General features: G+C 41.9%; 1 protein-coding gene across 5 annotated transcripts in view; it reads left to right on the forward strand.

Annotated features, from left to right (window-relative positions):
• Positions 1-12321, forward strand: part of CADPS2 (calcium dependent secretion activator 2) — a 514814-nt gene that overhangs the window by 280376 nt on the left and 222117 nt on the right. For all 5 annotated transcript variants that reach the window (XM_075928806.1, XM_075928789.1, XM_075928797.1 and 2 more), the window contains exon 8: positions 2510-2649. In XM_075928806.1, coding sequence (XP_075784921.1) covers positions 2510-2649 — 140 coding nt within the window. The remainder of the gene's footprint in view (positions 1-2509; positions 2650-12321) is intronic.

Below are 12321 nucleotides of genomic sequence, written 5' to 3' on the forward strand. Positions count from 1 at the left end.
AATGGACAAATACAGTACCAATTCCCAAAGCAGAATAAGGGCAATGCAGGGAATTACAGACCAGTCCATTTAACTTCTGTACTTAAAAGTATGTTGAAGAAGGCATAAGGAATCTGTTGAAAAAGGCTTTCTTTCTCAACAGATCCCCCTCTAGACTGCCACTTTTTGCTGGAAAAAGTGCTGAATTGGCAAAACGTGGTGCCCATTTTTATGCAAATTAGGTGCGGGATATATAAATCCCTGCCTCATTTGCAGTGTTGACCTGCCTGATCTGCATCCCTCTGTTAGAGGGATGCAGTTTAGACATACCCAATCAGTTGCACACATACAACATAGGAAATGACTGCCAAAGGAGTAGGAGTGTGGAAAAAGATCTTGGGGGTCATAGTGTATCACAAGCTAAATATGAGTCAATAGTGTAATACTATTGCAGAAAAACAAACATTCTGCAATGTGATAGCAAGAATGTTGTAAGCAAGATAGAAAAAATTATTGTTCTGCCCTGTTTTGTTCTGCTCTGCTCTGCACTGATTAAGCCTCAGCTGGGTGCTATATATCATGTAAGATGTGGACAAATTGGACAAAATCCAGCAAGCACAACAAAAATGATGAAAGGTCTAGAAAACATGCCCTATGAGAGAAAATTGGAAAAATTGGGTTTGTTTAATCTGGAGAAAACTGAGAGGGGACATAACAGCTCTCAAGTACATAAAAGTTTGTTATAAGAAGGAAGAGGAAAAATTGTTGTTGTTAAACTCTGAGGATAGGACAAGAAGCAATGAGCTTAAGTAGCAGCAAAGGCAGTTTAGGTTGGACATTAGGGAAAACTTCCTAAGGGTATGTCTACACTACCCTCCTAGTTCGAACTAGGAGGGTAATGTAGGCATACCGCACTTGCAAATGAAGCCCGGGATTTGAATTTCCCGGGCTCCATTTGCATAAGCCGGGCGCCGCCATTTTAAAATCCCGGCTCGTTCGAACCCCGTGCCGCGCGGCTACACGTGACACAGACTAGGTAGTTCGGACTAGGCTTCCTAGTCCGAACTACCTAGTCCGTGTCGCGTGTAGCCGCGCGGCACGGGGTTCGAACGAGCCGGGATTTAAAAATGGCGGCGCCCGGCTTATGCAAATGGAGCCCGGGAAATTCAAATCCCGGGCTTCATTTGCAAGTGCGGTATGCCTACATTACCCTCCTAGTTCGAACTAGGAGGGTAGTGTAGACATACCCTAACTTCCAGAGTGATTAAGCACAAGAATAAAGGCCAAGGGAGGTTGTGGAATCTCCATCATTGGAGGTTTTTTAGGAACTAGTTAGATGAACACCTCTCGGGATCATCTAGATAATGCTTAGTCCTGCTATGAATGCAAGGAACTGGACTAGAAGACCTATCAAGTTCCCTTCTAGTCCTGCAATTTATTATTCTTTGGTTACCAGAACTTATGATCCTGATTCTGAAAAAGTAAATCACTAAGGTCAGGGTTGCTCTGAGGGCAATGTTGAACTAAAGTATGCAACTCCAGCTATGTGAAGAGCGAAGCTGGAGTTGACGTACCTTAGACCAAGTTACTGCAGCATCTCCGCTGCAGAGAATTGACAGAAGAAACTCTCCCATCAACTCCCTTTATGCTTCTCAATCCGGTGAAGTACCAGAGTCTGTGAGATAACCATAGTAATGGATGTAATAAAGACTCACTAAATTGAGAGCTGATTGTGCATCTCATCACACCTTCAGGTACTATATAGGATTCCTTATGTAGTCAAAACTGCTTAATTGTAAATAGTACTAAAGGACTTTTAACAGCATGAATCAAACTTCTGCTTGATTTGAAATAATATATTTTTCTAATTTTATATAACTTGACATTATGGTAGCAACAGCAACATGGTATTGTGAATAGATAATGAGGATTAGAGAGTGCTTGAGAAATATCTGTAGTCTACTGCTCTTCTAGCAAAATGAGCTAGACCTAATCAATCTCTCCCATCTCTAATTTCTGTGATCGTACTGTAATTGATTTTCACTATTACCGCTGATTGAATAATGATGATGGTAAGAAACAATGTATTACTCTTGTGTTCTCTCAAGCAATTAATTTCATTGCTGGAGAATGTTCTCTGTTGTATAATACTATAGCACATTGTTTCAGTAGACACATTCCCTGTGGAGTATTGAGAGATGTAAGTGTCTAGGTGCCTGCTTAATTGTACACGAGCATTTCTCAGTTGTCAGTACTGCTGGTGCTTGTTGAGCTATTAATTTGGAATGAAGAGGAAAACATGTTATCTAATAATATAAAAACACCCATTTGTCAGAAAATAAATGAGTCCCCTTTGAAAACACATCTGTTGTGAGGCAATGGAATAAAATGGTTTATTACTCACATCTTGACTCTAACATCCCCTTTTTCAAAGTGGAAAAGACAATGAATTGTCATTCGGTTACAAGTCACCGAATAGATTCTGATAAAATTTTTGAAAATAAAAAAGTTCTTATTTTATGACTTACAGGTTGTATTGTATCCAACATCCAATAGTTCAAAGTTACCTGAGTTGCATAAAATGATAGTCCCCAAAAATAGTCAGGACTCTGACTTGAAGATTAAACTGGCAGTGAGGATGGATAAACCACCACACATGAAGCATTGTGGGTGAGTATGCACTTTGTGAATTCCTCTGAATATTATTTAGTTCCAATATTTTATTCATATTTTCCCACATGTAATTATAAGGCAAAGCTGAGAAGAATTACTAAAGTGTACAACAATTGCTGTAATATGGAAAGGCACTAGGTTCTGGCTTTACCAATAATTTGTAGCCTGGACTAACATTTAAATCAAACGATTCACTGGGATGTAAAGATAAATTATAAGAATGAATTCTAAGATGTCAGAGTAAAAAGTGCAATGTTATTTATGAAAAAAAACCAGGTTTTGAATGTTAGGCTTAGAGTTAATTTTCAAAATACTTGATATCTAGGTGGAACACAATTTCCATTAAAATAAAATACTTGTTGTATTTGAATGTGATGCTGTTTGTAACACAAACATTTTCTGTTCTCTCAGGTTTAGTATTTCTGTTCAAGGGTATTTGCATTATGTCATCAAGTTAGGAATATTTTCCTGTTTTTTATATCTTACATTAGAGCTATGTGTAGTGGATCATAAAAAATGAATATGGATACACATGTGTGAAAACACATCCCCCCCATCCGAATTGCAAAAATGTCTCCTGCAAGAGGAAAAGGCATCAATTACAAGTGTTACAAAGTGTTTAGCAGGCATACTTTTTATCCTTCTGTATAATGCAAACAATAGGCAGAAGTGCTTTCCTGAAAAAGAACACGATTCTCCATTCTAGTTACTGTATAAATTAGAATTGAGTATAGTATTAAATTCTTTTGAAATCCTTCTTATTGTCTCCGTTTTATTTATTTCAGATAGGGCTGATGTTGTCGCCTATTATTAAGGGTGCCCCCACACTATTTTATGATATAGTTTTCAGTTCCTTATGACTTTGCTAAACTTTAGCTGTATGACCTGAAATTTTCCATGACTAGTACCTTCTGCAGGATGTTTTTAGTGAAAATGTCAGCCCAAGTGGTTCAGCTGTGTCAAAGAATGAGCAAGGAGACAGAGCTGACCAGGGGAGACGTTAAGCAACTTCAGCTATATGAATAATGTAGTTGAAATTGATTTATGTAGATCTATTTACCACGGTATTTCCACTGTCATGTGTCAACAAGAGACTCTTTCAAGTTGACTCTCTTTGTGCTTCCCAGTGAGATGGAGTACTGGAGTATATACTAAGGAAGTTAAATTGTGGTTAATTGACTAGTCAAGTAGTCAACAGGCACTTTCGCATTCATCCTTTGAAATATACAAGAGTCCCCGCTGGCCCCAGGTTCTGGGGAAATGCCGTGTGGAGCCCAGGATCAGCTGGGGTGTCACCAGCTGACCCCAGGCTCCACAGGTGCCCCTTTGAAATGCAGAGGCAGCATTTCAAAGGGGCAGCACCACACAGCTGAGCCCAGGATCAGCTGGACGGTGGCTGCCTCTTTGAAATGCCACCCTGGGGTTTCAAAGGAGCAATGCCGCACAGCTGATCCCTGGAGGGGGGGGGGGGAATCCCCAGCTGATCCCCAAGGAGCAGGGATCAACTAGTCGACAGACTATCCGATAAGCAAATGCTTATCGGATAGTCAACTAGTCCTTAACATCCCTAGTCTATACCAGATTTGATAAATTGACCCTTGCTGGACTGATCACTACCTGTCAATCTGACCAGTAGTGTAGATATACCCTGACACTGCTTGGGCAAGAGAGCTGAGCTCAGGAGCCTGAGGCATTAAGGGAGAAAACCATTGGATGAAGAGCTAGGAAGAGCGACTTGGAGCTGACGGGGCAGAGTGTGATGGGATAAGAAGTTTGAAAAATGGAAACTGATATTGGGTAGCCAAGGAGACTAGGTCAGAGATAAGAAACCAGAGGTGGGAAAGAGACAGGATGGAGAGAGGTTGGCGGGAACAGGATAGAAGGAGTCATGCGTGGAGTGTTGGGTGGGCAAGAGGACAGGTGTCTAGAAGACATTTTCCTTCAGAACCTGTAATAGAAGGTTCCTGACACTCAGCATTTATCTGTGCTCACAAATGTTCTGTGAAACCAACCAACCAAGTGTTTGTCTCCCTCCTTTAGGGCTTACATGTACAGGAGGGTGATCAACTATGGAGATCAGTTTTTCCATTAACTCACATGGCAGAGGTCTGTGTGGTGCAACTTAAAAGTTCCAAATATTCTCTTGACCTCTATCTGTGACAATATGATGAAACATGATGGAATTTCAGGGGATTAGGGGTTCAAGGGTTTTTTTTAATAACTAAGGAACTATTTTTAAAAAATGTTAAAGGAACATTAATAAGTTTGTGAATTTAACACTCAATCAGCTTTAATTTATCCTTCTCATCTGGGTGCATTATGATGGTCTTTAATTATTGACACATGTTGCTTTTTCAGCAGGACCGTGGACTAACTCAGTGCACTAGATGGGCCTTCTCTAGGGAAGAATCAGGCTTGTGTAGTAAAGGAGGGTGTTGTCTTTAGGACCTCTCTTTAACAAATTCAGAAGGTGTTTTGTGACACAATCTAGAGGTTGCAGGAGTAGAAAAGGTGGTGCCATCATTAAGGCAGTTGAATACTGTGCTGGCAAACTGTTTCTATCTTGGCCTCTGCCACAGAATTCCTGTGTGATTCTGGTCAAGTCACTTAAACCAGACTTTTCATAAGTGGTCATGAATTTTGTGCTCCTCTTCCTCGGAGTGCCTGAATTGAGACAGTGGGGTCTGATTTGCAGAAGTGCTGAGCAATTGCAACTGCAACTGAAATCTGTGGGAACTGTGTTTTGAACATATGAAGTGCTAACTACTACTGAGTACTCTGAAAAATCAGAACTTAGGTTTCAAATAGGGCAATTAAAGTTAATGGTTACTTTTGACCTTAATCTCACTGTGGTTCAGTTCTCCCCTGTAAGATGAAGAAAATAAATACATCTTTATCTCACAGGGATATTGGCTAGGTTAGTTCATAGATGTTTATGAAGCACCACATGCTACAGTAATTAATGGCATAGAATAGAAATTAATTTAATAATTCTGTCTTCTGAGCAGGTTTGAGCAGTGTAGTATAAATAAGGCCTTGAGCCATACAAGGAACAAGTGAGAAGAAAACAAAATATAGAATAGCTGCTTATGAAGTGACCAGTATCCATTTTCTGCACTGAATCAGTCAATCCGGGAGGGGGGGGGGGGGGCGGGGAAAGGAGGAAGGGTGTGTAATTAAAAACTGTTATCAGAATGCATATGTACAAAGGGGCCAAATTAAGGTTGCACACAAAACTTTAACTCTAGCATTTCCTAACTTTTGGGTATTTAACTTTATAACTTTAATGAAATTCTCTTAGAATACTTGTTTGTAGTGTGAAGTAAGAATGAGAAATATAGATGGAAAATCCATTTATTTTCTTGCTGTTTCATATTTGTTATCCTAGACTAATTTTTGAATTAGTTAACTTACACATTTGACAGTGAGAATCTAATATTCCTATGTGATGTATTGGAGAGAAGTGCACTATATTATTATTTTAGGTAATGCATTTCAACTCTTTAGTATATCTCACATAACCAGTTTGGTAAAGTGTAAGAAACTGAAAGGTGTTTAACTTCCCCACTGTCTTACATTTTTAATCCAAATATTTGATGCGTGTGTGAGGCTCCAACAGACACTAGAATGTTCTGAGCCATCTGAGATAAAGGCAGCCCAGCAATGAGGACTTGTGTGACCATGTTCTTGAAGAACTTCAAATGCTTGTAACTTAGGGATATTTTTAGAAAATCTTTTTTTTTTCTTGAATTCGGCTTCTGTTTATCTTGTATTCATGGAATGTGGCATCCTTCTACTTGTCAAAGTTTGTAAAAACTGCTAATAAAAGCGAGTTTGAAGTTTTACCTTTATTAAAATTTCTGTTAAAATGTTTCCATTGATTTTAAGATTTTTCCAAAAGTTTGAGCCAAAACACATCACATGGTTAAAAAGCTGCTTTCAAAAGCTTTTTAGCAATATGAAGATGTAGTAGCTAAATTAGAAAAGAAATTGTGTAAGTGATTACACTAAGAATACTATTTATGCCAATTTGGTCTTTCCCTTTCTAATTCATCACTTTATGATGTAGGGTCGTGAATTAAAGGATGCGGACAACTCAGTTCTATTGGTCTGTCTTTGCTTAATTTAAGTAGTTTCCCACTCCCTACTCTGTTTTTTTTAAATGTACATCTTTACATGACTGAATAGATAGATTTGTAGTCTGGATTATTTTTAAAAGTGAAATATTTTGGACTGGTTGATTATCTTTTAGCATAGCCTAGTGGCTAATAGAGGGTATTGCTCTGTAGAATGAAATCAAGAACAGTGAAGTTTTTTTCTAGCAAGTTCATTAAATAAATACAGAGCAAATCCTATTGAATGGTTTAATCTAAAAGAGTAAACAATAAAAACAAATTTTAAAAAGCAAAACCCAAACAACATATTTACAAAGCATTATTGCTAGGATTGGATATTATATTCTCAGTGCTCCAGTTTTTCCAAGATAGAGGTGGCAAAATTTTCATCTCCAAAAAGTTTTGTTTTGCTTTTCCTTGAGAGGTCTCTTATCAGCTCTCTCATGTCTGTCTTGGTTATTTTTTTTCTGGATCCCTGTCTAATAATCCAGACTTTTGATATTCTTAATGTGGAGTTTCTAAAGTACTTCTTGGGAGGCGGGGAGGTGTGTGCGCGCACGTGCGTATAATGGCCATATTGTTGCTGCTTATTGCATCTTTGCTCTCATTTTTCTTTTGGGACATCTTAACAATTTCTATTCTTCAATTATAAGAATGCTAGAAAGGTGATCTCTTCAGAGCATTACTTGCCCTAAACATCTGTTTCTGAACATATCTTTCAGAATTGTCACTCATTCACTGGCCCTTGTCTTTTGTGTTTGGAGGCTGCTTTTTTTAGGTGTATTTTCTCTTGCACCTTGCTTTACATTACTTTGAGACATTTTCGAACCTTATGAGAGTTATCTTGAATTTTCTGCCCTTTGAGAGAGCTTTGTCTCCCATGCAGTTGGAACTGACTGGAAAAATTGGAGAATAGCATTTAAATTCAGCAAGAGTGAGTTCGAGTACAAGATATGGTACGTAACTCTCTCGCTCAAAAAATGTTAAGAGCACAGGGAAATCTGCCAATTTCACTCTAAGGGACTAAGACCAGGGATGAGAATCTTGTACTACAGGCAGTCCCCGGGTTACGTACAAGATAGGGACTGTAGGTTTGTTCTTAAGTTGAATCTGTATGTAAGTCGGAACTGGCGTCCAGATTCAGACACTGCTGAAACTGACCGCCAGTTCTGACTTACATACAGAATCAACTTAAGAACCCCAGGCGTCCCCAAGTCAGCTGCTGCTGAAACTGATCAGCAGCTGATTCCAGGAAGCCCGGGGCAGAGCAACTCTGCCTGGGGCTTCCTGTAGTCAGCGCTGGTCAGTTTCAGCAGAAGCTGACTTGGGGACACCTGGGGCAGAGCAGCTGGGGTGCTGCTGGGTTGCTCCAGTAGCTCCGCTCCTGGGTGCTACTGGACCAACCCAGCAGTACCCCATCTGCTCTGCCCCAGGTGTCCTGATTCAGCCGCTGCTGAAACTGACCAGCAGCGGCTGAATCAGGACCTGGGGCAGAGCAGCTGGGGTGCTGCCGGGTTGGTCCAGTAGTGCCCAGAGCGGGCGCTGCAGGACCAATCGGCAGCGCCCCAGCTGCTCTGCCCCAGAGTCCAAAACAAAAGCCTGGTCTGCTGGGGGGGGGGAGGGGGGAGAGCACACTAGCTGCCCCCCCCCCTCCCCAGCAGACCAGGGACACGGGGAGCAGAGCCGCAGCGGCAGCAGGGTGCCGCGCCTCTGAGGCTTTGCTCTGGCAAAGCCTCAGAGGCAAGGGGCCCCGCCGCGGCTGCGGCTTCAGTCCAGGAGCCTGTGGTCTGCTGGGGACGGTCCCCAGCAGACCACAGGCACCCAGATTGAAGCGGCAGCAGCGGCGGTTCCCCGCGCCTCTGAGGCTTTGCTCTGGCAAAGCCTCAGAAGCGCGGGAACCCGCCCGGTGCCCCTGGTCTGCTGGAGACGGTCTCCAGCAGACCAGGGGCACCGGAGCAGCTTACGAACGGGGCTTTCTCGCCCCGACTTCCGGGGTGAGAAAGCCCCGTTCGTAAGTGCGGATCCGACATAAGTCGGATCCGCGTAAGTCGGGGACTGCCTGTATATATAATTAGAAGGTAGGTAATGTTGTTGAATCTCTTTTATGGCACTTGTATACAAGCACTTTGCAAAGGAAAGTTATATAATTATCTGTATTTTACAGATGGGGAAATTGAAGCACAGAGTTGACTGACACACAATAAGTCAATGGTAGAGCTCATAATAGATCTGAGGTCTTCTGATTTCTTTGCAGATGTTGATATGAAGAGAAAGAAGTATGGGGCAATGGTTGTCATGGCTATCAATAAGTTCATGAGTCAACCCAGAAAAGGCTCATGGATGTTGAAGTTTCTCAGAAAAACAATAGCAGAATACCTATCTCTTGTATAGTGCATACCAAAGGTCATGTAGGGCCTAGCAGGCCCATGGCAGGAAGAGAAATACAACCATCTGGGTAACTTACAATCCAGCTGGGTGATCTATACACAAGAATTGTTCCCGAAGTAGCTGGTTTGAGACTGTTACAAGACAAAACAACTCAAATTAATCAATTTCCAAGTTTGGCAACTTGTATCTGAAATAAAATGCAAACAACCTTCCGGGCCCATTCTCAACACCATAAGATCTGTATGTATGAGAGAGACTTTTGTTACTGCCTGTTGTATGATGAGACATGATCAATTTAAACCCAAATGTTCAGGACTTTCTCTTGACGATAAAGAATAGGTATAAAGTAGAATTATGGTTGTTGAATCCTCTGTTTATACAAAGTTGTCTACCCACAGGCAAATAACAAAATAAATAGAACTCAATTTTCAGCTAAGCAAAGACAACCAGCAAAAATTCCTCTCTTAGGAATAAGAAGTTGCTGTAGACATGTCTGTAACTACAATCAACACAATATATTGTGCATCTAGCATGATAGATAACTCTTCCTAATACTTTGTAAAGCCATCGCAATGTGCCTGACATTCAATCTGTTTACTTCTCTATTCAGTTGCATTATGCTACTGGGAATACATTTCTCATTAATAAGCAAGCTTAACATTATTTCTGGGGTGGGTGGTGAATGGGTCTTTGTCCTCAGTTTGACCAAAGAACTTTCCTCTGACCAGAAGGAAAGACAGATATTTATTATTCTGTCAGATGCGTGTGCATGTATGCATCAAATGTTGTATTTCTATACATAATGTTTGGTTTGTCTTTACACATTTATGCACAGCATAAATCCAATGAAAGTCTAATTTTCTGTTTTATTTTCATATATATAGGGAGCTCTATGGAAAGATAGCCCTGAGAGCAGGGGATACAACTTATCACTTTTTAGTGTTTTCTGTTGACAGTTTAAGAGCAGCATTTGTCAAGCTTAGAGGCAACTAGGTTCTCTCAGGATTTGTGAATACATCGTTAGGGAGCTTAAAAGCAAGAAAAAGTTGGGGGTATTCTAGAGGCTCCATGTGTGATTTTAAAAATCTTCAAGCAAGACAAATGTAAAGAAAATGTGCAATCAAATTTAACTCCCTATTTTAGGGTGATTTTAGGCAAGTGCACAGGGATCAGGATATGGGCTTTGGACACCATTTCTGCTGGCTAAGTGAGAAGTTTTGAAACAATTCAAACCTTGGGTACTTAAGTGACTGGGGAGCCCACATTTTTCATTACTTTTCAATAAAACTTAGGTTCCTGCATTCTTAAATAGCCCTTGAAACTGGGACTTACCCTCCTACATCACTTAGATAGATCTATATTATGGCAGTAGGTAAAGTATAGACAGTGTGTGTCTAGTTAACACAGGTCCCAAAGAGTAGAGAAGATAGTGAGGCCCTGCTTAGGCAAGTAGAAGGTTGTACATGCCTGAATCCTAGATTATATATCCCTTGTGGCTCTCTAGATACCTAATTTTTCTCCTGTCTGCGTTGCTGTTTTTAGTGATGTAACATGGTACAACCCATTACCTCTCCAATGTTAGAGCATGTCCTTTACTGCAGTGAAAGCCTCCAGCAGTGTGGAAAAAATTCCAGCATCTCCTTGCTGTGCCATTGCCAGTGCCTTTCACTGCTGCATGTGGCCCCCACGCTGCAATGAGTGTGTATACAGCCCGCCTTTCACTAGCAGTTAGCTACATACACCCTACACACAACTGCAAGGTATTACATGCACAAGCCACTATGAGGTTTATGGGAATTTCAATTTCCTTATTACAGTATCTTTCTGATTGGGATGTAAAATCCCATTTAATTGGTTAACTGGCTAAACGTGACGTTTAACAAGTTAACTGATTGAAGGGTGGACAGGTGGGAGGGCCACTGCAGCCAGGCTGGAACCCTCTCTCTTTCTCTTATCCCCACCCCTCATCTCCCACAGGCAGGGGCTGCTCCAACCCAGCCTGAGCAACCCCTGCCTGTGACATGCCCAGGCTCACCGTGAACAGGGGCTGCACCAGGTGGCTGGAGCAGCCCTTGTCCATTGCGGGCACCACAGGACTGGAGCAGCTCCCTGCCTGTGGCAGGCAGCAGGCTACTTCGACCCCCATCATTTAACCGGAATCAATTTTAGGTTGATGCTTACCAGTTAATCAGTTAACCTTTCACATTCTACTTTCTGATACTTCATTTTTCTCTCCCAGCCATTAGTATTGATCATGTATAGTTAAGGTAGCATTTGGCTGTGTCTGAGCAATTTATATGCAATGATGTGCATTTTTACTTCATCTTTAAAAGTGCAAATTGTATAGCAGAATTTCAGTGAATTGCCATAACAATTTTTTCAGTCTTGCTGTGACAGGCTGTACCAGCCCTGCACTGGGAAAGCTGAGCCTAACTAGGCTCACTTGGCTGAAGAAGTTGCAGCCCTGCTTGGCATGCTCGGACTGTAGCCCAGGTATAAAGGCCTGAAGAGAGACTCAGTCTAGGCTGGATGCCAAAGAGGAAGTAGGGTACCGCTCCTGGAGGTGAACCACCAGTGGGACCGGACCTGAAGACCAGCCAGTGGGATACCAGAGATACTGCTTAGGATATGGAGGAAAGACCCTGGAGGGAGTCTGGTGGAAACTGGTAGGAAGTAGCCCAGGGCAGGTGACTGGATCCTGCGGACTCATCGTTTTAGTGGGGTTCCTCACTGAATGAGCAGTGGACTGCACCACTGCTAATAGGGCGCTGAGCTGGGACCCTGTGGAATAGGGAGAGCTTGGGTGCCCCCTACCTCTTCCTCAACCCCCAACCTGTGGTCCCAGGGATGATCTGGAGACATACCTAGTTACTTTTGAGAGGGTCGCCACTGCTGCCAGATGGCCAGCTGAACACCATACTTTCCCTTTATTTGACGGGAGCTGCCGAAACGTCCTTCCAGAACTTAGACCCCAGAGGCACTGGAATACACCAAAAGGAATGTGGTCATACAACAAGCCTGGGTAAGCCCTCAGATATACCCTCACCATTTATGCCAAGGATAATTTCAGCTGGAGGCAGGCCCAAGGTGGTAGCACAATGGATCTGAGACTTTTGCTGGCAATGGTTGGAGCCCGAGCAGCAGACTGGGGCTCTAGTAGCTCAGA

This window comes from Pelodiscus sinensis, chromosome 1 (genome assembly GCF_049634645.1).
Source record: "Pelodiscus sinensis isolate JC-2024 chromosome 1, ASM4963464v1, whole genome shotgun sequence".
Lineage (NCBI taxonomy): Eukaryota > Metazoa > Chordata > Testudines > Trionychidae > Pelodiscus > Pelodiscus sinensis.